This window comes from Ceratotherium simum, chromosome 13 (assembly GCF_057802395.1).
Source record: "Ceratotherium simum simum isolate JZ-2026a chromosome 13, ASM5780239v1, whole genome shotgun sequence".
Classification (NCBI taxonomy): Eukaryota; Metazoa; Chordata; class Mammalia; order Perissodactyla; family Rhinocerotidae; genus Ceratotherium; species Ceratotherium simum.
The window spans coordinates 9,782,336-9,810,000 of NC_141912.1; the positions used below are offsets into that span (position 1 = coordinate 9,782,336).

Consider the following 27,665-nt stretch of genomic DNA (forward strand, 5'->3'; position numbering starts at 1 on the left):
CCTCTAAAACGTTTTCTATGTTAACCACAGAGTGGAATATATGTTTATGGCTTACAGAAAATATACTGCTTAATTTGTTAAAGTATATTATGAAATCTTCCTCTTATTTATAGAGATTTTATTATGGATTTTACACTTTCTCTCATATTCAAGAACCAGGTTTCAGACTTGACTTTCACACAGAATGCTAGATGTGATTCACGCCCATTACCAAATGCCAGGCAGTGACAGAGAATTTAGAAAAGTGGAGTTAGCTGTCAGTACACACTGGTAAGCTTCTCAGAATGTTTCCCTGGAAGACTCTGTGTTCAGGCTAGCATGTTTATTCCACCATTACCCTAGAGGCTATATTTTATTTTTTAAATCAAGACAAAAACTTAAAGTCATTTTCCCTGACTTATTATAGTATATTACATATGAATCATTTTTTAAAAAGAACTCCTCAAAGCATGGTTTCCTAATTGAATAAGTTAAATGTATGGACTGTTTATAATTAAAATTCAGAGGAAAACCTAGTTATCTGCAACTGATTAGGAACAGGTACATCGGATACAGTAAATATTAGAAAATGTCCAGGAAAACACTTCCTTCTGATAGCTAAAAAATAAAATAATTTTATTTTTAATTTAATACTTATTGAAAAACAATGTATTATTATTTTCCTGGATTTCTTCTGTGATTAAATTTGTTAAAACTATGCACTTAAATAACTAGTTTTATTGCTCACAGGATAATTCTCAGACCTAAGTCATTTCATAATGTCTTTCCTACAAGCTTTCCAATATCAATGGAATACAAAAAGCACAAATATTTCTAAAGTAACTTTATATACCTAGGTAACTGTTACCCTATGATAACAATAAACATAATATTTCATCATTTGCATCACCCTTGAATTATGATCCTCTCAATTAACTCTAGGAGTGTATGTCCCCTGCAATCCACCGTTCTTTTGGTTTTGTCCCTCATAATCTCATCATGCCCCCAGGTACCCTGCTGCCTCAATTGCCTTAGACTGGAAATGTTGGCTGTAGCATCCTTCTGAGACAGTTACAGAACCAGCCTACTGGACGTGGACTGATTCGTGTAGACTAACAAGTGGTCACATTAATGACCAGATTTCATGGGCTCCTACCTTTGTCAGGTGACCTTTGCCAATTGTAAAGTTCTCCTCCAAGTATTTCTGGAAGTCCTCAGTGGGTAACTCACCTAAGCTTACCTAGGCGAGCTTACCTAGGGTGACTTACCTAGGCTGATGCTCCCTACTGTTTCAGGTGTGATTGTGTCATTGTTGACATCACTATCACATCCTGCTAACTATAGGTGGACTCCATGAGTGATTTCCTCATCAGTTTCACATTGAGTCTGTGGGAAGTAAGTGGCGCTGGTCCAGTTGGGCTCTGTAACATACCCCCACCACCTACACACACACAAGCCAACACAATGCTTTAGCAAAGTGAGAAGGCAAATTCTTCATTCCTCTATGTTCTATTCTGTCTAGACAGAAAATAAAGGGTCCCACAGTAGGTGTGCTTGGGGCCCCAAGGTGACACAAAGTTTACTGAAAGAGTTCCTTCACTATGAACATAGGAGATTTTTTCTTGTTTCTTTTTTTTCTAAGATGCACATCAGCTATCAGGATCTCTGGGTCTGATGAGTTTTCACACAGTAATCTCTGTACCAGACAATTCCCAGCCCAATCCCCATGGCAACTTCTTAGTAAGGGACCCCTTTAATCTCCTTTTGCAATCTATATTCTTTTGTCACCCCAACATCCACCACCACAACACGGCCCATATCGGGACAAGAAGCAATCACCCCAGTCCCCGTATAAATTAACAGTTACAGATAAATGGCTTGAGAGAAGGGACTCACTCAACAACCCTTATCCCTGCTGGGATCCCGGGCCCCCCCCCCCACCCCGGCTAAACATCTCCATTTAAACACCTTGACTTTTATAAGTATCAGTTCACCATTACAATAGCAATAAAAAATAAGAATAGGTAAGAGTCTCAACAAATACATAAAATGAGTCATAAGAAGAGGAAAACATTAACTGCCAGGCACTTGGACACATCTCATTAATCCTCACCACAACCGTAAGAGGTTCAAGTTACTTAGCCCTATTTTACACAGAGGTTCAAGTTTATATAAATATCAGAACCGAGGATGGAAGCTATGACCTTTAATACCACATATATAATGCTGCCTTGAGTGTTCAGGGAACTTATTGACACAGTGAAGGTAAGAACATGATGAGCACTGACCTGGGAAGGGGCCTTAGCATCTTTTCTCTTTTTAGTGCTGCCTCCATTTAATGAGCACCTACTGTGTGCTGGACTCTACGGATGGCTCATCTCATCCTCCTAACAATGCACTGAAATAGATATCACTCACCTGATTTACAGATGAGGAAACCGAGGTCAGGAAAGTCAAGTGACTTGCCTATGATCCCACATCCACAAGTGCCAAAGCCAGGGCTCGAACAGAGTTCTGACTCCAAAGCTCAGCCTCCTTCCACCATAGGAATCTATCCACATGTTCTTCCATCAGCACATGATTTCTCACGTAGTTATTTGTTCAGTCAGTTTAGGTCACATTTCACATAACTTAAGACATATAGGTTAGGAGAGGAAATAGAGAAGATCACAAATTTCATGGTTAGAAGAAAATAATGGTCCCATAAGTGAAACACTTAAATTCTCATGAATGTTTTTACCCTTTCCTGATACTGACACATGATAAAAACGCAGCCTTGAGTTCTACTCTTATTGGGCTCCTAGACACTGGGCTGGCCCTTTGCATGTTAGCCTCACCACCACACAGCAGGCGAACATTCTCCTCCTCAGCTTACATTTTACAGGATAAGGATATAAAAAATATCAGCCACATATCATAAAGTAATCCATGTACTCATTCTGGAAAGCACGGAGATAACTGAAATACATACAATGGCACCACATGGTGCAAAAAAATAGATAGAGAATATTGAACTGTTAATATATCAGAATATACATCTGAAAAATCATTGTTTAAAGAAAGTTTATATGCAAGGACAGAGCCATGCATCCTTTTTCACCTCAATGTCCTTTGAGAGCCCTGTCTTGATAAAGATGCAAGTCATTGTTAAAATATCAATGAAGAGGCATAACGTGAGGGGGACGAAGGCTGGTGAGCGGCTGAGATCATGTGAGATCCAGCTCACAGGATCTCACCTTTGGAGCTATAATAGTTGCCTATTGTTGCAGTAACAAATTTCCACAAACTTGGTGGCTTAAAATAGCAGAAATTTATTGTCTCACAGTTCTGGTGGCTGGAGGTCTGATCTAGGTGTTGTCAGGGTTGATTCCTCCATGGGGTCCTAGCAGAGAATCCATCCCGTGCCTTCGTCTAGCTTCTGGTGCCTGTGGCAATGCTTGCGTTCCCTTGCCTGTCGAGGCATCACTCCAGTCTTCACCTTCGTCTTCACTTGGCCTTCCCCACTGTGCGTGTCTGTGTCTCAAATCTCTCTCTTATAATGACACTAGTCATTGGATTTAGGGTCCACACTAAATTCAGGATAATTTCATTGAAGATCCTTGGCTTACTTACATCTGCAAAGACTGTTTCCAAATAAGGTCACAGTCACAGTTACCAGGGGCTAGGACTCAGATGTATCTTTTTGGAGGACACAATTCACCCCACTACAGGAGCCATCCAGGTGCCTGTTAGGAAAGGCTGTACTTGTTAATTAGGGTCATTTACTTGAGAAAGCTCAAAATAGATGTAACCTTAATGTGCCCAGGATATTCAGATCTAAGTGGCCCAAATGAAGAAAATAAACTCTGTTATGGAATTTCCACACTCTAAATTAGAGAATTACCTCCCCCCCAAACTGAGCTATTCCTCTCACTTCTAAAGCAGGAAATAATGTTTCCACTTGTGACCTGTTTTAATGAAAGACATCATTGAGAACAATCTTTTTCACCTGGTGATATTTTTTTTCGTCTTTAGCCTGAATCAGCTTACCTTTCACAAAACAGAACACAGACACACACACACATATACACACCTGGACCTAGACATGTGACATTCTTGTATGTTTATTTGAGATAGATAAAGCGACTACATGGAAGAAATACTATTCCTCTCTTTGGTGGATCTGAGCACATAACACTACATTACAGATAAATAGAAACTACTGACGAAGAAAACAGAAAAGGTGTCTCTGAAGTCAACACAATCCATGGACTAAAGACTCCGTCGTGTGGCGTGAGTCACAACAGTTACAATGTACAAGTTAAGTTCCTTAAATGGCGACTTCACAAACACTAGATTATTCACATATTTATACAGTGCTTATGCAAACAGGTCCAAGTAGTTTCTTAACTTTATCCGAGTAAGTTTATGCTGGTTTCAGGTTTTATTACAGATACTTTATAATATGCTAGAGATTAGCACTCTAACATAAATTAAAACCAGATGAAGTGAAACTAAATTGTGCAAGGGCCAGGATTGATATTGATAAATAGCATAAGTTCTGCATGGTAAAACGTGTATGAAAAATAAGGGAAAAGACTCATGGAAATCATGAATCCTGTGTTCTAGAAAGAGGTGTGTCAGTCAGTAAAATCATTAGACAATGTGTAGGATTGACATTTCAACTTGTTAAAAAGAAAGATTACCTTATATTTCTTGATATGTAGTTTAATGCTGACCTGTTCTAATGAAGAACTTCTAAGCAGAATTACGTCTTTCTGAGCATATCTTTCAAACTCCTCACTGTAAGCAGAGGTGGCTTCACCGTCCTGTTGGTGGAGTTCAGGACTCTTACTGGAACTCCTCGGCTCTTCAGAACCCCAAGTCTTCTCCTGGATGCTCTCATCTATTTACCCCAAGAAGATCAACATGGAATTCCACTTGCTCTTTATCACTTCAACGTTGGCTAAACACACAGTCATCTAACCACCTTTTTCTTATATTGGATAAAGTTTTCATAATCTACAATTTAGCAAATTATTTTCTGTTTAACGTGCTGGGAAATCACTAAAGCCCAGAATAAGTTTTATTAAAAACCAACCATGACACCAACCTTTGTTCATCCTGTCATGTTCACAGAGTGAGTCAAGTACAGCTATGCATTAAAGCCTTTTGCCCACTTACCAAATACATCCTAAAATGCAGATACTGGGCTATTCTATGCGTTAATATTACATGTTCGTCACTTCAACATCTTACCACTTTCTTGCCATTTTACTGAAACAAGTTTGGGAGATGAATAGGTTTAGGAGAAGCCAGAGGTCTTGGGTTCATTTCCCAAATTGGGATCCCTGAGAATAGTTCCTGAACTTTGCACACACAGAGCGACATTATTTGGGCTGCCTTGTTTATTTGCATAGAAATGCCAGCATTTATATAAATGGTATGTGTACTTTACTTCTCTCTCTATCATCCGAAAACAGTATCATCTACAAAATGCATCTATTCATCTACTAGATGCATGCTGTAAATAGAAAGTAATCCTCTCTCTTCTCAAAAAAAAATGCTGGAAGGTAAAATATTGAATTTTCCATGCCTCCAATGTTAGAATTTTAACAAGAACCTTGACACTGTCAGCCAATGGAAGAGAGTTTCTTTCTCAGGAGGGAAATGAGGTGGGGCAGTGGCGAGAGCCCTGGGCTGCAGCATCTAGAGGCTGCTGGCCTTCCTTCTTGCTTCTCTTTCTAGGTCTCAGTTATATCCTCGTGTATAAAATAGTTGGTCAAGTACCTGACTATTCTGTAAATTCCATAAGACATTTGTAAGCCCATCAATGATTTTAGAAGACCAATTAGGTGCTACCTGTAAATGTGTAGTTTAGTGGTTTCCAGGGATCCAAGCTGCAAACAGTTGTAAGAATGGAAAGGACATAACAGGTCTAAAAGTGCGTTACTCAATGTCTAGCAGAAAAAAAGGTATTCAATATCTATTTGCTCACTCAGATATTAGACTAAAAATATAGAGGCCTGACTGATTTAAATATAACTGTTTGTGATGCTTAATTTTATATGTCAGCTTGGCTGGGCTATGGTGCCCAGTTTTTGTTCAAACACCAGTCTGGATGTTGCCATGAAGGCAATTTTTAGATGTGATTAACCATTTAAATCAGTAGACTTTGAGTAAAACAGATGACCCTTCATAATGTGGGTGGGCCTCTTCCAATCAGTTGAAGACCTTAAGAGTAAAGACTGAGGTTCCCGGAAAAGAGGAATTTGGTCTCAAGACTGCAACACACGAAATTCAGCCTGAGTTCTCAGCCTGCTGACCTGGCCTGTGGCTTTCGGTCTCAAGACTACAACATCAATTCCTGCCTGGATTTCATATCAACTCTTCCCTGATTCTACCGCCAGTCTGCCCTAAGGATCTCAGACTTGTCAGCCCCTACAATTGCATGAGCCAATTTCTTAAAATCTCTCTCTCTCTCTATTGGTTCTATTGGATTCTGCTTCTCTGGAGAATCTTGACAAATATCTCATTTGAATTTAGGATCCTCAAAATGAAGGATCAAACTGGCATGAAAAATGAGTTTCCTTTCTTTATAAAGACAAAAAGAAACAAAAGTGTGGCTACACAAACTGATAGCAAAAAAGTAAAGGGAGGTGTATCTAGGCAGGAATAAAATTTTTAGGGAGTGCTGTTCTGTGAAAGGTGACCAAAATGGGGTCTAATCTTTAAGGATGTTACAAAGTTTAAATAAGTTAATATTTATCTTATTTAGAACAGTGCTTAGAACCATACCAGGTACCTAGTAAGCACTCAATAAATGTTTAGCTACTATTAATATTTTCATCATCATCATCAACATTATCATCATCATTACCATCATCATTTTTGTTATTCTAGGTATGTGCTTATCTGCATAACTGCTCCATGTGGCAGGTATAATATATCCATTTGGCAGAAATGGCAAAGAAAGGTTAAAAAATTGGCCCAAAGTCATACAGCTAGTAAATAGTGAAGCTAAGCATAAATTCAATAGAAATAACAGCTGTAATTATTAAAAGACTTAAGCATAATCAGCCCTACTCCTTACAAGTACTTTAAGGAATTGTCGTAATAAGGAAGACAAAATGATTGAGAAGAACCAAGCACACACTGAGAAAAAAGCTTAATAGAATTATTCCCCATGAATTTGAATATATGTGTATACAGCAACTTACACTAGTGCTTTGGTAAAAAGTCCAGTGTGGTTCTGGCATGAATTTATATGTGTTAAACTAAGAATTTAGAATTTAGTTTGTAAAGAATTATCTTTAAATTCATAGATTAAATACATATAAGAATTTCTTACTTAAAGATCCTAACATTCACAAGCATGAATTCCCACAGTAAGACTGAAAACAATATACTACTTGTCTTCTATCATCCCAAAGCATTTGCTTAAAAGCTAAGTCATACTCTTTAAAAAGAGTGACATTTGGGGGCTGGCCCAGTGGCGTAGTGAGTGGTTAAGTTCGAGTGTTCCACTTTGGCAGCCTGGGGCTCACTGGTTCCGATTGTGGGCATACACACTGCTCATCGAGCCATGCCGAGGCGGCGTCTCACAAAGAGCAACTAGAAGCATGTACAACTAACTACTGGGGCTTTGGAGAGAAAAACAGAAAAAAGGAGGAAGATTGGCAACAGATGTTAGCTCAGGGTCAATCTTCCTCAAAAAAAAAAAAAAAAGAGTGACATTTGCCTTACAAATCAGTGAATCCAAATATGTCACATGCCATTGCAGGATCCACAATAGTAAGTCGGTTAAATCATTTTTGCTAGTTAGGGTTATAAATTTTATGCAGTTACAGTAAATTAGGCCGTAATTACTTTTTCCCCCAACTTTAGCTATATTTAAATATTTCCAACCATCAAAAACACACCTAGGTCATCAACGAATGGTTATATTTAGAAAAGACAGATTAGCATTTGCAAGAAACCATCTCAATGAATTTATAACTAATGTTAATACAAAAGATTGAAAATAATTGGCCTCTTACCTCAGGGTTCTCCTCGTCCACTCTCTTCAAACAGCCTCATTAATCTATCACAGAGCATTCTATTATCAACTTGTAAGGGTGCTAAAAGAACATATTTATGATAACTTTCTCATCAGTTAATTCACAGATATGCAAATGTAATTACAAAAAGAAATTATTAATCATCATGGCTATTTAGTTATTTTATAGGTCATGGACACAAATTCTATTCAATATGCTGCCTTGCTCTGAAAGAAAAAAACCTTTTGTAAATCAACGATAATTGGAACAACGATTTTTACATGTGTATTGCAGGGTATTCGTAATAGGATACTTCTCCAATCAAAAGGATCTCGTATTCAATGGATTATGACATCTATTACACAAGAATCATTTCAGAACAAGCCATTCTGGTTTGTCAAATCATATAATAGAATATATAAGCATTTGATCAAAATGAACGTTTTCCATTAGCTACGCTCTATATATCATATTTTTTTACTACTTTATGTAAGAAACAACAAACTTGAGTGGCCTTAGGTGGTCTTAGATTCTTTTATATATGCTATTGTAATATAATAGCAAATACAAGGGCTACTTAGTTCTTTTGTGAATTTAAAGCAACAAGGCCATGTCATTACACACACACAAAAAAACATAATTGGAAAAACATGGTTCTGGAAGAGGGTTTAAAGGGTCATCTAGGTGGATCTCCTGCCACTGAATAGAACCAAACATAAACGATGCCAAGTTGGGTGACTGTCCCAGTCTTAGAATTAGAATACATATACAGACGATGACTTTTTCAAGCATCAGCTGACCTGCAAATGTTCTTTTCTTGCCAGGAGCCAGCACGGACCTCCTACATCCCCACATTTGTGGAAAAAGGAGAGGGGCAATTCCTGGAAGACATTTTGCAGATTGTGCGTGAGGGAAGCATGAACTTTTATTCCAGCATTGCCTGACTCCTTATAACTCCTAGTGGGAACAGCTACAAAACTTATAAAGCAGATATATGGCTCAGAAAAGAATCTTATTTGGAAGTTAACATCAAGCAATAGAAGACGCCTAGATGGCTAATTCTCTGCAGATGTAACAAAAGTCCCAGTATAAGGACTTAATAATCCTGATGGACCAATGAGGGTGATAGACAAAAATAAACGAACTTACATTTAGGATGTCAAACAGACAGACAGACAAGAGGTAAATGGGATTAATAGAGACACCATGTTTAGAAGAGAGGCAACCTGGCACAGGTTTGGTATCAGCCAAACTCACAACCAATCCCAGTTCTGCCACTTCGTAGCTCTGTAATCTTGGGGCAGCTTCTTAGAGTCCCTGAGCTTTAGTCCTCTTGCCTCCAAAATGGGATGGTTGTGAGGATTAACAAAATAACATGCATAAAGCACCTAGCTTCGTGCCTGGCATGTAGTAGGCACTCAGCAAAGGGCAGCCACCCTCCTTTGTTTGTTGTTGTCAACTACTTAGCAATTGAATGAAGCACATAATTTTTCAATAGTTTGGGTTCTGCCATTCTAAACTAGTATTTTTATTTTCCTTATGAAGTAATGAGTTATAGACAGCTTTTTGGGCGTTGTATGAAAGGAACTTGAATGAGAGAGACCCAACCGACAATTGCTGTTGAGGTCCTGGTTCCTTAGGGAGGCAGACCCGCTGAGCAGCCTCCCTCAATGATGCCCCAATAAGACCCTGGAGAGTCAGACAGGTTACCAAACACAGAAACTGAAGGCAAGAGAATGTCTCCTTCAAATTCAACAGTTTGAATTAACCTGCTTCCTTTCCCTTCAGAAATTTTTCTCAAAGCGGGGAGTGGAGAAAGCCAACAGGGCAAACACAACTCCTGAGGGGAAAGAGAACAGATAGTGCCAAAGACACAAGTCTGACTTCTACTTCATGTTTGCTCTGTGATCTTAGGAAAAATGTTAAATCTTTCTAAACTTGTTTCTTCATCTTCAAAATGGGAATCATAATGGCTGCTTGGGAGGGTTTTGTGTTGGTTGGTCAGAGTTACTATATCCAGCTCAAGACACCCCTTGAGCACCCAGTGAGTAATAATAACCAACATTTACAGAAGGCCTGCCATGTGTTGGATACTATGCTCAGAACTTGAAATTAATTTACTCATTTACACTTTAATGATGTATACAGGGAAACATCACCTAGGTTAGTCAAGGGAGTTGAGAATTGACATTTAAGTCGAATATTTAAGAAGAGAGAACACTGGCCACATAAGGAGCAAAAGGAGGCTGTCCCAGCACCGGGGGTGGGGGTGGGGGTTCAGTGTCCAGAAGGTGCTGCATGTATATGAGGAACAAAAACAAGTTCAGTGTGGCTGGAGCATGGAGAGCAAGTGGAGGGGACCTGAGATGCGGACGGACTGTATATTGGTCTTTAACTTGGAAGTGATAGGCAGCAATGAGAGGGCTTTAATAAGGGAATGTCAAGACGCTGTGTGGAGAATGGATTAAAGGGGGGCAGGAGTGGATGTAGACAAAAGCAGTTCAGCAATTCCAGGTAGGAGCTGATGTCCACTTGGGATTGAGTAAGGCCAGCAGAGATGCTAAGAGACAACAGAAAATGAGATTTCATATAGCTTGTGATTTTCATGTCAGCAAATAAATATTAAGCATCATATATGAGCCAAGCACTATGCCTGATTCTTAAGGACATTTAAGGTCTAGTGGAAAAGAGAGCTGCTAAAGAAATAAGCATAGCAACAAATATGTAACTAATAACTAGGGCGCATGCCAAAGAAAAAAAAACCAAGGTGATAAGAGAAAGAGCAGCATAGTTAAGGTTTGGTGATCAGGGAAAACACATTTAGTATGTCCAATCAACAGGCCCTCACCACCCTATAAAGCATTATTATGAATTAATTATTATGAAATGCAACATGTGATGGTTAATTTTGTGCGTCAACTTGGCTAGGCTGTGGTGTCCAGTTGTTTGGTCAAACACCAGTCAAGATATTGCTGTGAAGGTATTTTTTATATGTGGCTAAGACTTAAATCAGTACGCTTTGAGTAAAGCAGATTACTCTCCATAATGTGGGCAGGCCTCATCCAACCAGTTGACAGACTTAAGAAAAAAGACAGGTTTCCCAAAGAAGTGAGTCTCCTCAACACTGCAACGTAGAAATTATACCTCCATTTCTAGCCTGCTGCCATGCTGAATTCAATCTCAAGACTGCAAAATTATTGTTGACCTGAACTTCACATCAACTCCTACCTGAATCTCCAGCCTACCAGCCTGCCTTACAGATAGACTTGCCAGCCACCACAATCAACATGAGCCAATTCCTTAAAATAAATGTCTTTCTCTCTTTCTATGTGTGTGTATATGCACACACACACACATTCTATATGTATTATATAATATGTAAAGAGAGAAGGAGAGAAATCCTATTGGTTCTCTGTCTTTGGAAAACTCTGATTAATCCACAAACTAATATTACCTATATCAAATCATATGCAAAATTGTAAAATAATAAAACATTGTGCATCTGCTACATAGCAGCACTCAGGTCCAAATCCAAATTAAGTAAAAGCTGTTTACCAGAAACCAATGATAAAGCAATTGTCCATTATTTTTACAGTCTCTGCTATATAACAATTGACATAATATTATTCTTCGAGGATTTAGTGTAAAAAAATAAAATGGTGTTGGTGGTGGGTTATTTACACTGATAAAGAGTCATAAATTCTATTAAACATTGCAAGTTATCTAACCTACGCTATTTTCCTTTATACCATGACTTCCAGAAAGCTCAAAGTAAGAGTGCTTAATTACAGTTATAATATTGTCCTCTGTTTCTTGTACATTTACTTCTTCCTTTTGTAGGTGTTCTCAAATCCTCCCTTTCATCTTTATTTGAACTTTGACCATATTCATGTATACTTCTATTATAGGCTGCCTCAAACTATTTTGGAAGCAAGTAGAGTATCAATTATAAACAAATAATTATGAGAACAAAGCTGAACCAAAGTGAAGATAGAGGGGGCAAGCAGACATTTGGGGTGTCCCTCAAATCCTGCCACAGAAAATGCTGTGCACTGCACCTCTACTCAGGCTGGCCCTCCTCAGGGTCTATCCCAGTGCACTGCAATTACAACCCTGCATGGTCTTCAGCCCTGTGCTGTAGAGGTTGTGGAAGGATATCCTGTGCCCCTCAGCACTGTCTATTCCCCTAAATGGGGTCACTGCATGGGCTTGAATACCCAGCAAAAAGAAAAAAGAAGACATCATCAATTGCAGACTTAAAACTGAATTGTGGCAGATATAAAGAGAGGTGTCTGCTCTAAAATGTGGACCCCCAAGTTCATGAAAGGAATTGGGCAATGACTAGGGAAGGGTGACCAACAATATTCCATTTTATGAAACTCACCTGTCCATGGTTAGAGCCATTCTTCATTCATTCAACATATCTTATTAAGTAAACTTTAGTCCTTACGTTACAAAAATTCCACCAAATACAACTATATATTGTGATCTCTAAGAAATTGAAACAGACTTCAACTGATAATCCAATTGATACTCCTCTCCAGAATTCATTGAGATCATCTCTCATCCCTCAAATGTGTTTAGGCAAATAAAAGGTTGAGATTTTCCAGTTTCCAATTAACCCTGATTTTGAGCTACTGGTAAAAACTGGTTCTGAGAGTAAGTCCTTGCCTTATTCTGCGTGTATGTCTTTTGATGTTATCCATGGATTCTGTATCATTTAAAAATAGGTTTAGTTTATCAAAAACTGTCTTTTAAAGATTTTTGTTTATTTATTCATTTATTTCTTCCCCCTAAAGCCCCAGTAGATAGTTGTGTGTCATAGCTGCACATCCTTCTAGTTTCTGTATGTGGGATGCCGCCTCAGCATGGTCGGAGAAGCGGTGCGTCGGTGCGCGCCCGGGATCCGAACCCGGGCCGCCAGCAGCGGAGCGCACGCACTTAACCACTATGCCATGGGGCCGGCCCTATCAAAAACTGTCTTTTAAAGTAATCTTTGCACTGTGCTTGAGCCTTTATTTGTGAGGATTTACCCTAGTCTTTCATTAAAAAGTGCAGATTCAGTGACTGGTGCCCAACAGTGGAATATGATCTGGATTGCAAATGACTCTAGGTATTTGTCACTATCATTATCTCATCAACAACCTTTGTAAACCCTAGAGGGCTTGGTAAACTATCAGCTATGCATAGTGGAATGCACATAAGGAGCAACTGTGATTTGTTCTTTTACAACCACAACTAGACTCAAGATTACAGAAGAGAAAATCATTATATTACTGCACCTTTGTGGTTCAAAACTTAGGGTGGTGGTTCCATCTTCTACAAAAGGAATTCAGTAGTCACCATGTATGGAAATCTCATATGCCAGATGAATTTTATTGAAGAATGCTCATTTTAAACTCCAAGAGCAGAGATGGCATTTGTAAAGTGATGATGTTCTTCATATGCAAAACACTGGCCTTGTAATGGCACCAAACAGCTTACCGCAGCATCAAAGGAAAGCCAATTCCTGCTGCTTCTCTCTGGCCAGTTTGCTGTCCTTGATCAAAAATTACCTTTGCTGCGCATCAAGTTGTTAGTGTTTAAAACTTACCATTTAAATTGTAAGCTGCAAAATCTAAATGGAACTGCACGTGTGATCTTTGTCACCTCATTTTCATGAATGGAAAAGAATATTCTGACATAAAAATTACATACTTAATTCTAGCTCACCCTCTCTGCTGACCTCCATCCCACACTGCCTTGGGTTTATTTCCTCATCCATCAGTGGGTCAAAGTAATTTCTGCTGTATTCATTTCCTGTGGAAAGTACATGAAGTAAGGGTCAGTGATTATTAGAAGCACATGAACCAAAATGTTAATTTTGAAATCGACACCAGCACAGAAGGGCCATTTTAGCTACTTTATAAGCTTAATTTTTTTACAAGTCTTCCAGGCCTCCCTTTTTTGTAATTATCATCTTGCAAAAGGTCAGAAAAGGTAAATCAAGAAACAAGCTCGTGTTATCTTTCTGTTGCTAAAAAATTAATGAGAAAATTATCCAATGTAGACTTTAGAATAATAATAAAAAAAAACTCCAGGAAAATTATTTTTAGGATATACTCAAGAAATGGACATTGTTGGAGTCTAATGATGTTTAGAGTTCACTGATGACTCTATTTACCCCGTATATCATTCACTAAGTAGATCACGTTATTGTGTCCAGAATTCTGTAGTTAACTTAGTCATGTCTTAATTATGAGAAACTGAAGCAAAATTTCCATGTCGATAGTTGAATAAAAAGAAAGAAAGAGAAAGAGAGAAGAGAGAGAAGGAGGGGGGAGGGAGAGAGGGAAGGAGGAAAGAAGGAAGGAAAGAAGGAAAGAGAGAGAAGAAAGAGAAAGGAAGGAAGGAAGGAAGGAAGGAAGGAAGGAAGGAAGGAAGGAAGGAAAGAAGGCAGGAAGGAAGGGGAAGGGAAGGGAAGGGAAGAGAAGGGAGGGAGGGAAGGAGAAAAGTGAGAGGGGCCTGCTTACAGGTCTTTTTTGTTGTGTCAACTTAAGTAGCCTAAAGGGAAGGTACAGATAATTTAGCCAGGAATTTTATTCAATTCACATCAACAATCTCAACAACACAAACCAAAAATTCTCACTTGACATTTTCCACTTATTTTTGTCCTTATCTCGATAACCAAACTGTAGTATCAAATATGACTTTATAATAGAGAAAAAGTTCTGTTATCAATTTTCCAAATCTAGTTTCATACTTCCTGCAGACTGAAATGTATATGTCTATTGCCAGTAATTTGCATTCAGTAAAACGTAACCCACTCTGACAATAATTCAAGTTGCCTCAAACACTGCAAAAGACATAAAGCCTTTTAGACTGAAAACAACAATAATTTTGAAAGTACTGCTCACAGGAAAGGGTTAATATATACCAGGTATACTGTGATACTCCACAGTATATTCGTTTCAGGATCAAAAATAATCCGAACAGCAGCTCCTTTCCCAAGACTAAATGGAATTTTGATCGGAACCTAGGTTTAATTTATATTTCTGGACTGGCACATTTTTGCTGTCAGTCTCTGTTCTATCAATGTAGTAAGTATAAGAACTGAAAATCTGCTTTTCCTTGAGGTCTCAATAAAGAAAAAATAAATGAGTTTCATTTTTGTTACTTTATCTGTCAACAACTACTAGGCTGGTATGAATCTTGGCAGTATGTAATCAAAGTCTTATGTACTGCAATAACACAGCCATTCTACCTCATTCACTGTAATTGTTTTTTTTTTTTTCCCCCTTTACCACAAAGCACTGTGATATTCTAAATACACTCTCCCATATGCGGGCAAAATAATTCACCTATATTAAAGCAAAAACGGTAGTGTATTCCTTATTATATTACTACAGTAGCCTCAGTCAACTATTAGTACCCAGATCCTGGAAACTCCCCAATTCAATACAAAACTCAAATTTTTTGCCTACTGACGTGACTTATTAGTAAATAATACCAAGTTAATCAAGACCTTGGAGAATGAAACAAAGTGAAGTCATTTTTAACCAAAAGTCTGGAGAAGTTTCTTTGGTTTGTAGGTTCTCAAACCATTTCATCCCTGTTGTCAGTTGAGAAATTAGGGTCTTGCCCAGCTGTGCAAGAAGGAGGCCTGCACAATGAATGGGAGCCTTCCAGTCTGCCAAGTTTCCCCTCAGGGCTCGATGCTTCTGCACACAACTGGGAGATGTGCCCCTTAAGGTCTACGTATGGTTTCAAAATCTATGCAAATTGTTCCTTCCACATTCAGTATGGATTGGGGCACACATGTAAGTTATAAATGCCACTCCTAGAGTGATTTATTTTGTACTTCCCATTCTGCGACACAGCAAATAGCATTTTACAAGCAAAGACTTATGAGGGATCTTGAACAAAGAGGCAATCCGCTAATTCCCTTTAAACATTCCCAAATTCTATACTATATAATATTGTATATTTGTATAATTCATATATTTTTACAATTTTTTTATTTTATACTCTATTTTACATTACGTCATGTATTGTTTTATATATATAATGTAATACTTGCTTACTGTCTGTCTCCCCCACTCAAGCCCCATGAAGGCAATGACCTTCTCTTTTTGTTTACTCAGCCCCTTGAGTGCCTGGCATTGTGCCTGGAACACAGAGGTACTCATAATATCATCTGAATTCATTCATTAAATAAACCTTTCTTGGAAACCTATTGTAATATCCCATTGTTTTTATTGTCTAGATGTTCTTTCTTGATTAAAATGAGCCAGTTATCACTTTTTTATCACCCTCTTTTCCTCTCTTCCTTTCTATTCCCCATTCCCTCTCTCTTTTCCTTCAAGACCTCCTTCCCTTTGCTTTTTTTTTTTTTTAAACAAAGCTTCTGGCTATAACTTTTATTTTTAAAATTTTTTTTTAATTTATTTTTCCCCCAAAGCCCCAGTAGATAGTTGTATGTCATAGCTACACATCCTCCTAGTTGCTGTATGTGGGACGCGGCCTCAGCATGGCCGGAGAAGCAGTGCGTCGGTGCGAGCCTGGGATCCGAACCCGGGTCGCCAGCAGTGGAGCGCGCTCACTTAACCACTAAGCCACGGGGCCGGCCCTATAGCTTTTATTTTTAAAATTTTTTTTTAATTTATTTTTCCCCCAAAGCCCCAGTAGATAGTTGTATGTCATAGCTACACATCCTTCTAGTTGCTGTATGTGGGACGCAGCCTCAGCATGGCCGGACAAGCGGTGCGTCGGTGCGCGCCAGGGATCCGAAGCCCAGGCCGCCAGTAGCGGAGCGCGCGCACTTAATCGCTAAGCCACTGGGCCGGCCCTCCCTTTGCTTTTTAATTGAGTGCTTTTTAGGAACCAAACACTGTGTCTGGATTTTAAAAACAAAGAAAAAACTGTGGCCCCAGCTTTCAGAGCACAGCATGCTGAGGGAACAAGGAAGCTAAACGCTGACAGTGTGGTATGATTTAACGTTGTGGTCAAGGATGGAGTTCCGTGAGCACAGAGCAGGAGCATCTCACCCATACTGGGAACTTCAAAGGAGACTTCCTGGAGAGATTGGTAGCTGAAATAAATTGTGAAATGTGGTTAGGAATTAGCCAAATCAAAACTACAGGGGAAAGGAACTTTTAACAGAAGGAGAATCACAGGCAAAGGAGAAAAGACACAAAGGCATACAGATATGGGAAGATGCTCTGTTAGTGGATGCTCCTCAATTCTTCTCAGCCTCCTAAAGTTACAATACAGTAAAGTAGGTAATGGAATCAAAACTTCTTCACTAGTCCTAGAATTGAGTTTAACTAGTTTTGGCTCAAATTATTATTAAGTTGTTGTATATGTCACTTTATGCTATGTTATTTCATATCCATTCAATCACTCAACCAATATTTATTGAGTACTTATTATGTGAATATACCAGTAAGACAAAACACTCAAAAATCTCTCTCCTCACAGAGCTTACATTCTGTGAATGGAAGAATAAAAGCAAACAAATGTGTATGTAGTTTACAGTTTATTAGATGATGTTAAGTGACACGGAAAAAATAGAGCCAGATAAGGATGATTAAGCATCCCAGGGAGGGGTGGGAGCTCCATCTCTTGCGTGTACCCTTGTTGCAAACTAAGAATAACACTCAGGATTAAATCACTATGTTCTCAAGACTACTGAGATAGTGAAGCAATAAGGTAATACTTATAATTTGTAATTTGTCATTATAACATTACTATTTTGCCCATTTCTTGCTATAACATAATTCAGCCTATGAATCAAATAAGAACCTACGATAAATATTAAAATGGTTCTTCCTTTCTAGGTATATCTTGCCCTGATAAGCCAATAACCTAAACACAGCAGGAAGAGTTTAAGATGGTAAAGCACATGAAACTTATTATAAATTTGGAAACAACAGACTTTATCTTAACACTAGTTGCTTTGCTCATGTTTCATTGGATAGTGTCAGGATTTAATAAAGTGAGATGGTTGTAGGGTAAAGTATGTATTACCAGAAGGTAAGTTGCTAATAGGATAAATTCCTAAAAGTGCCCTCATCATTCAGAATGTTCTTTTGGATATATCTAAAATCATCTCACAGGAAAATTAACAGACCCACTGAGAAATTCAAAGCAGGGCATTTAGCAACATGCATACAATAGGTTTTAGTATGGCTGATATTTAACTGTTTGTTACATTCGGATGAATAACCTGACAATTGGATATACATATGTATTTTTAGGTACGGTTCTACATTGAAGCAATTGGATGTAATCCATAAACTAATAAACCAGTAAATTGATCTTGTTGATATTCTCCATACCCTTGCTTCCAACTTCCTAAAAATGGCTGTTCAATGTTTAGAATTAGCCTCAGTTAATGCATGTCTCGTGCTATTTTTTACTGAATTGGGGAGGAACACAGGCACTTGCCTCTGCCTTCCACACAGATCAGGTTTTCCTATCATTTAACTCAGAGCAGCACGAAACGTAATCAGGGCTTTTACTTAAATTACACTGTACATGAACTTTGGCCAGGAAATCCTCCAGTGTGCACCCAGGCAGTTCCCTGGGGGCCATAAGAGTGAGAATGAAATTGCCCACCAGAGGAAGGTTAGTGTGACTCATAGAAGTGTTAACTCAACAAGGCAATCAGTGCCTTTCAAATCAGCTCCATTAGCTCGAGAGGAAGAAAATCCGAATGCATCTATCTGTTCCTCGGGACGTTTTTATTGGCTCCATTTTTGTCCTTTTCTGTGAATCCACCTGCTTTAGCTCAGATTTTTATTACTAACCATCATGTTTTCTATAATATACTTTAAGTTAAATAAACACGAGAGCTGCATATAAACTAGATAACTAACTAAATAATTTGCATCCTATGATTATATCCACGCACCAAAATTTTACAAACTGGGATATTCTCCTGAACATTATTCCTTTTAAAGGCATGAAGCCTAAATACCTATAATTAAATTTGATTCCTGTGAACTTTATAAATAAATTTGGGGAAACTTCATAGTTTCCTCACTTTGAAAATCCAATACAAAGATCTCAGGTTTAAATGTCCACAGGGCTGGATAGTTTACATATAAGTATAAAACATAAGTGTGGAAATCAGGGGGCTGTAACAGAATATAAGTTAGTGGGAACTATGTCAAACTCAGATATGCTCTACTATACTAAATCCATTTTAATATTATTTTTATAAGGTTGATTTACAAACATTTTAAAATTAAAGGCAAGTAAAGATACAAGACTACTTCGTATGATAAAGAATAGTTATCTTAAATCAAAGTCTTCATTATACTCAATAAAAAAACAAGAACAAATCCAAACAAACAAAAACCTAATGACAAAAACTCAAACTATCATTTGGACGTGCACTATCAACATTATTATCCAACAGCCTCAGAAATCTTGGCCAAAGCAGTTAGAACCGCTTTGAGGCGGTAAATCACATGAAACTTATTATAAATTTGGAAACAACAAACTTTTTCTTAACACTAATTGCTTTGCTCATATTTCATGCTCCAAATAAGGGGGAACATGACCAAAATTATTGAAAATAATTATATTTTATGTAATTATTATTTGAAGACAATATGATTCCATACCACAAAAACGTAAGAGATTTGACTGAAAAGCTTTTAGAACAAAGAAGATACTATTTGAATAATAGCTTGAAAAACAGCCAAATAAACATTAAGAATCATTAACTTTTCTAAATATCGACAGTAGCCACTTAGGAGTTCTAATGAGTAAATAGAAAATCAACACATGTAATAAAGCTCCAGATAACTCTCAAAAATCAATGTATTTAGACTTTCATAGGAATCCATAGGTGGTCATCAAGAGTATTAATCTTACCCAGAAACTCAAAGTGAAAGTCATAAGTTTTTTAACAACAGAGTTAAAAACAGCAAATTGATACCATTTCCCTTTTCTTCTTTACAGAAAGACTAACACTGTGTTCAAGAACCGGTGCCCTGTTGGACAAATTAGCTTTCTCAACTGCTTATTCTTACTTCCTTTCCAAATCTTGTGGGTATTTGAGATATCAGTGATTTGAAAATCTAAATAGGGTAATAGTTGAAGTTTGCTAACAAGTACTAATTAATTGAGCCATATTCTTTCTTCCCCTAAGGCCCTACCTCGTGGTAAATTACAAGGCATTTTAACTTTCAAACCTCTGGAGTGCTGCTGAGCGCATAATTGCTGCAGGGCTCTATCTGACAGTACCCCAAGGCATTCATGCATCAAGTGCTCCTCTGGACCTTGAATCCTCAGAGTTAAAGCGTGTCCCTAAGTACCTAACTTCTAAACAGGAAGCTATTCCCATTACTTCAGTAATGGAGACAATTCAAAGGTTAAGTATAAATATATTGGTTTTTTACACATATTTAAAAGTCCTCCAAAAGTAATATCAAAGTAGGTTTTCTTTCTTTCTAGTTTGAAGCCTGGCAACATTATCTTACATATAAATAAATGTATGTATACAGTTTGGAATATTGCCTTTCAAATTAGGAAGTACCTGATATTACCATCAATTATCCCTCTAATCTCTCTGATTGTGCCTTCTTTCATTTAACAGTATGTCTTCCGCATGGATCTAAGATTACATATATTTATGCATTATATTTAAGGGTTCATTCCGGTAGTAATGTTTTCATCACACTACAGCACACTTTAATATGAACGCAATCAGTATAATGGATTATTAGATTTAGCTAAACAATCAATTAATAATTCTTTCTCTAAAAAAATCTAGTAATTTATAGACAACTAAACTCTTTATCTCATAAAGCAAAGGGTTCAGGACTTCCTTTGGGTTTTCACTATGGTTTTTGGTCAATTAATCTGGTGAAGGCTAAAGAAAATCTTATTTTCTATTAAATTCTCTTTAATAGAAAACAAAAAGTACCTGAAAGAAACTCTAGATGGAATTATTTGGAAATTGGGGACTAATTTATGCTAAAAGCATAAAATACTAAAGTCGTGAAAAAATTTTTCTAGTAAAATTCTTCTTAAAATGGAAATACAACTATTGAACTCCAGCCAACATGGTGGCTTCATGAAGTTTGAAATTTATTTGGAATTTCATTGATATAGTACAACTGCGTATTCTGATAGCAAAAAAATATTTTTTAAAAATTTCACTAAATATTCAAGAGGATGTAGGTAAACAATCCTGTACCTGATTGCATCACTGATGTATCGGGAATCAAGCTTTTCTCTCAGCTCTTTTACTCTGTAGCAGTTGATATTAGGAAAGTCATTGGATTTCTGTAATATTGGCCAAATGATCTGTAGTTCTAGCATTCGATTCTAAGATTGCTAACCATACTTTTCACCATCCTATAGATTCCTGTGCTCACATTTTTATTTTAAAAATATATAACTTTCACTGGCATATAAATAAATCCAGTGGTTTAAATGTATCAATGACCTGGAGTAATGAAGTGACATCTCTGAATGTTAAAATGATTCCTATAAAAATTCTTTCTCCAACAAACTCCTTATGACAGATTTTATAAAATACTATTTTACAAATGAAGTCATACACGGGGGTCTCACTAACATTAATTTGAAGTGAAGATAGAAAAATAACCATGCTTAGCTGTTGATAAAGTGTTACCAATAGTTTCAATTTTAGCATTAACAGAAAGAGAAAAAGGCAATACAAATAAATAGACACTCTGCTAATTTCCTGGGCAAATCTGATTACCTGGAGGTAGGCAGTTCCCTGTGAGAAACAAATAAATTGAATATTTCTTATTCTGTTCAAATTCCCAAAACTCAAATGTTTGATTAAAATGCTCTTTCTCCAACTGGACATTGTTCTAGAACTCCATTGCTCCACTTAAAAAAAGAAAACAGATAGGAAAGTAAACTTAAGTTGATTTGTATTGATTTCTATAAACTGACCAAATATTTTATCCATCTGATATCTACACAAAATATTCCTTTATTTCAGTAGGAAGGATGCTTTCCTGAGTGTTTATTTTTAGCTTTCCAAGTCAATGAAAGAGATTCAAATCACTTAGGGGCCAAATGGTATCTAAAGACACAAATCCAGGTCAGTTCAACTAACCTAAAGCAAAAGATTTTCCTATGTATTTTCTTTTCTTAATAATAGTTGAAATGTCCCAAAGAAAAAAATATTTTTTAAATGTTCTATAAATTTCATATAACACCTATTTTCCATCTTAAGGGGGAAAAAAAGCTACAAATAAGAACAATGTAAACCGTTTTATATAATATCCCTTCTAAAATAATCTAGGGTATGTGCACTATGGAGAAAAACAATTCTCATCACATATTTGCTCAGAAAATTTGAATTATGCACTTAACACATATACTTGTATATTACTTTTATTACAAATTTTTGAACATGTGTATTTCTAATGGCCACACCAATCTGACAATAGATTTAGGGTCATAATTATAACCCTAATCCAGGATTTCTCTAGCTCAGGCACAACTATTATGCATCTCCTACCTTTAATTCAAACTACCTCTCATTTCTTCTGGAAGGATCTAAGGCCTTAGATCACATATGCTCAAACTCTTTCCTCTCAGCTTCTTTGGAACATCTCCCATTTTCTTTCTCTACTGTTCAGCCTTCTGTTTTGCTGCCTTCTGTCAAAGATATCACAAATGTCTCCACATCCATCGTGAAATCAGTGGCGGCACCTCCACTCCACAAAGCCACGGGGAAATCACTTTCTGTCCATTCCAGAGCTGCTGCTGAGGCCACCTCAAGTGACCACTGTTACCTACAGTACTGATTCCTGCTGGTACTCATCATAGGCCATGCCATGTTCTCTCCATCTGCTCTGGTTCTGATCAAACCTTGAACTCATGCCTCTGTCCATCCCATATTCCATTGGCAATGCCAAGTGAAGGGGTATACGTCATCTACCCATACAGTATTCCTCCATGTTACACCTCCATGTTACACAGGTGGGCAGGTAAAGGTACTGAAGTCCCCAACAAGTGATGGAGATCTCAGTTTTTATTCCAAACCCCTCTCCCTAAGACCCTGGAAAAAATACCTGAGGATTAGATAATGGGACAATACGATTGGCTGTACACTGTAATCAAAACTACCTAAACTACCTTTCCTCTCCGGCCCTGAGATATTGGCATGAGATCAAGCTTGTGTGCCTCACTGTCTCTTTCCTTAGAATTAGTCCCCTCCCAGGAGTCATCTTAGTTTTTCTTAAAACGGAAATGCAACAAATAAAATAAACCAGTCAAATGGCAGCTAAAGAGAGTTTAGTGAAGTTTAATTTAATATAATATAATTTCATTGATATAGTGTAACTTTTTATTCTGATGGCCAAAAAGTATTTTTTAAAATGTCACCCAATATTTAAAAGGAACTAAGTTAAAAAAAAAAAAAGCAATTTCTGTCCTACTGCTAAGATACTGACTACATTGTTGATGTATCAGAAAACCTAAATTTCTATAATAGTTTTTTCACTAAAAAGCTTTGTTCATTTTAGACCACTTTAAACCACAAATCCTCAAACTTGCTGAGTTCTGGGCTGAATATAGTTTGATCAACGAAATCGGGATCCCAGTTATGCTAGTATGGTACATACACAAACACACACACACACATACACACACAAACACACACATATTTACTTTTACTGTTTTGTCTGTACTTCTAGAAAGAGTCACTCAATGCAAGAAATGCTATTCATAAAATAGATGTAAAAGTTGTATATGAGAAAATATTGCTTTTTTGAGAGTACCGGATTAATCTGGATTAATGAACTATAATCTCAAGAGTTACCCTCAATGTGACTTTGCTGATGTGATATATTTCAGGAACATGGAGAGCTTCCATGTCTGTTGTGCTCACTTTTATATCTCCCATATCTAGCATAGCGCTTAGCAAATAGAAGATGTTCAATTAATATGCTTTTCAGGAAATGAGGAGAGAAAATGGAGAAATATATAAAGCATTTTTGATGTTATATATCCAACTCCTAAGCAAAATGTTGTACAAATTATTTTATGTCCAACTAATCATGCATATACCGTTTCCATTTTTAAGCTGTACTGATTATTAACAATAGGGTATGATCAATAAGTAAGCCAAGGCATAGGAACTGCAAGAGACATTTACCAGATTTTTGTTTGGTTGGTTGGTTTTGCTGTCTTGAATCCATTTCCCCTCCCTAATAGCATCACATTTTCCTAGTCCTCAGTGGGCACAGTCTTGATGGTCCAGTAACTCCAGATTCCTGTCTCCAACTACAGAAGGCACGTAGAGTCGACAGAACATACTTCTCCTACCTGTGATAAAGCCAGGAGGCAGACAAGTGACCTGAGCATGGCCAATCAAATGGGGCGCTCCCCTAGGACTTTGGGTATGTGAAGCAAGGACCAAAAGAACACTTGAAATAACCTGGGTGAAAGTTAGAGATTGAAAGGAAAAAACCTTCCAATGGAATTAAATCATTTACCATCAGTTTAACTATTCTACTATCCACTTCTACAATTATTTCTTATTTCTTCTTATCTAAAGCCTTTCCATGGCTTCTCACATCTGTCCCACATTTCATTTTACTGCCATTTAGAATTCAAGCATTCACTACCTTTTTAGTGCCACCACGTTACATATTCAGATTATTAAATACACCCTTTCACCCACCCAGCCCTTGAAACCTAAGCCAACTCCTCTCTTTTGAAACTCTAAGCTGTTGTGAGTTCTCTCCCTTTTCAACTACTATAATTCTGAATTTCCCCTTCTCATAAGGCTAGTCTTCACAGCTGGCAGTGAGGAAAAAGGATGAGCTGAGATACTGGGATTGGAAAAGCAGTCTACACACATGAAACGCAAGTTTGGGGCAAGATGGAGCAGAGGACACATGGCCAAAAATAATGACATATATGTGAATTCCTCCAAGAATTTACAAAATAGGGTTTGAATGCTTTTGCTAATTGTCGGTCTACAAATTAAAGGGCAATAGAAACGGAAAGAAGATCATGAGCAGAGTCCGGTGGTCTTTCATTAGAAGCGAGGGAGCGGAGGCAGAGCAGGCTGGGAGGACGTGGCAGCAGCAGGAAGGACTGAGAGCCTGGTTGTGTTTGTTTCCATTCACACCTTGTGAAAATGACTGATACCAACTTACAGTGTCAGCCCTGCAGCCTACTGTCATTTTCCCTGGAGAACCTTTAGACAAATAGGCTTCTAAGGATGCTTAACCCTGGAGTGCTCAGGTAGGATTTGGGGGTGCTCGCCAAGCAATCTTGGAATCATTCCACTCAGTAGTTGCTTATTTTGTCTATTCCTAAAGATCAGTGTGTACTTACTTTCATTATTTTTCTCCTCTACTAAGGGACTCAATCCATCATAAATTTCATTTTCTAAAAACAAAAAAGACTCTTTTTTCCAAAGTTTGTTTTTAGAAAATCTCTCCCCTAGACATTCCCCTCATAATTTAAATTGCTATTTATCCAATAATTTTACATTGCTTTGAAATAGTTTGGATAAAGTAGTGTTTAAATTCTGCCATTACTTACTAAAGCTTTTTTTAAAAAGCATCTAAAAGGTTGAAATGTATTGATATTTACTTATGGGATGATAATTTGTGCTCATTAAATAATAATAGTGTGGGGAAAATATGTAGTTACTCAATTTTACCTAAGTAATCCCATTGGCAGATGATGAAAATGTTCTTTTTTTACTGTATTAACAAGAAACATCGTGTTCTGTAATATCTAGAAGTTTCTAAATTCACACATTTCAAATATTCTTCCTTGTTCACAGACAATAATATTGTACATCTTATTTGCAATTGGACGTTTTTGGATGCTCTCCCAGGGCAGGCAAGCAAGGCAGGTTTGGTTAGAAAGGCATCAAATAATTTTTTTGTAAATGTTGACTTTGTTCCAGAATAGAGATGGTATAACCCCTACCTGTGTCAATGTCTGGCTGGTTTTGTCAGGATGATAAGTAATTCCTGGATTTTCCATCTAAACCTTCTTCTTTTTATTCCTTCCACTCTGCTCTACTTTTGAGCTATAAAATTTTCTCTCTCCCCATTTTCCAGAACCAGACCAACCAACCACCACTCGTGACAATTAGTACCTTCCATGCCCATTCTCATCTTCCAGACATGGGGACTAGGCCCACAGTAGTAGTTCCCAACCCCAGCTGTCCATCAAAATGCCTTGTGGAAAATTTAGAATATATATCTGCCCAAGAGTCATTCCTGGAGGGTCTCTTTCCCAAAGGGCTCCTGGCTCCACAGATAATTCTGATAACACAGCCAGGGCTGAGAAACACTAACACAGCAACATAAATTCTAATTTTAGGGGTATGTAAGAATGATAAATAAATATACATTTACCTAAACAATTACACTTTCCATATAAAGACTCATATATACAAACCAGTATCAAGGAAGCTGGCCTCGGGAGCAGATCTTCTTTAAAATCATTGACAAGTTACTAATTCCTGGTACAGAGAAGAACTCACTCAACCTATCTCCAGGAATACCCTTTGTATTCAGACTTTTTTACATCATAGAAATGATGTTAGAAATGACAGGCACAGTTGAGATAGTGTTGCAAGTATTATATTGTGGGGCAATATTGGTTAAGCAGTATTAGTGGGCTGGGAAGTTATAATTCTCTAAGAGTTCCTCAAATTCTACCACGCAAAGTTGAGCAGCTAGACCTCTAGACCTAATTAGCTATAACTGCACTGGTCAATACCATAGCCACCGGCCACAGATGCTTATGGAGCACTTGAAATGAGGCAGGCTCACATCAAGATTTGCTGTCAGTGTAAAATACACACAGATTTCAAAGACTTCATACAAAAAAAAAAGTAAAATATCTCTTTAAATTTTTACATTGATTTTAAGTTTAACTAATAATATTTATAGACATTGGTTTAAATAAAATGTATTATTAAAATTAATTCACTTGTTCCTTTTTAATTTTATTAATGTGGGCTATTAGAAAATTTAAAGTTACTTACATAGCTCACATTACATTTCTATTGGATAGCACTTGCCTGTAATATTTACTTATCATATATTACACTAACACTTGTAGATGTTATCCTTTTCATGGACCTCATCTTACCCTCTGTCACGAACACCTTATCTACTGTAAGTATAATTGTTCTCCATGACTCATTTTATTGAGCTTCTAACAGCCAAGCCATCAAGTGGTACTCCACCTCTGAATATCTGTTTAAAAACTTAAAATGTGAGATTTTCACACAGGTTTCCTAGCTATTGGGCCCACAGAGAATAAGAATTCCTATTGAGGAAATCTGAACACCTCTGTTGAATATAAATTTGTGAAGAAGACGTGCTCCATCCTTCATTTGGGTTAAGGGACTCATCTTTCTCTTCAGGGCCTAGCAGTAAAATACCTTAGCTCAATAAGACTAATTTCCCATCAAGGAAACCAAAGATCTAAAAAACGCCCTTGGGCTGATGATACCAGAAGTTTATTTTCAGAGTCCAGAGTTGAACAAAAGGCCAGATGAATGTCATGTGGCCCTAAGTCTCCCTTCATGTTCCTGAGTATTCACCACCCTTGCCAGCCTACAAGGTTGTTGATCTTGAATGTCTGACCCAACTCTAGAGTCTCCCTTCTGAATATGGCAGCAACCTCTCTAGATGTTATCCTGAC

At 37.4% G+C, this 27,665-nt stretch overlaps 1 protein-coding gene across 1 annotated transcript in view; it reads right to left on the bottom strand.

Moving 5' to 3' along the window:
* The window catches only part of LOC101387906 (uncharacterized), a 122,183-nt gene that overhangs the window by 60,898 nt on the left and 33,620 nt on the right, over positions 1 to 27,665 (bottom strand). Inside the window, 2 exon segments of the mRNA XM_087437895.1 lie at positions 4,665 to 4,864; positions 13,710 to 13,796. Coding sequence (XP_087294021.1) covers positions 4,665 to 4,864; positions 13,710 to 13,796 — 287 coding nt within the window.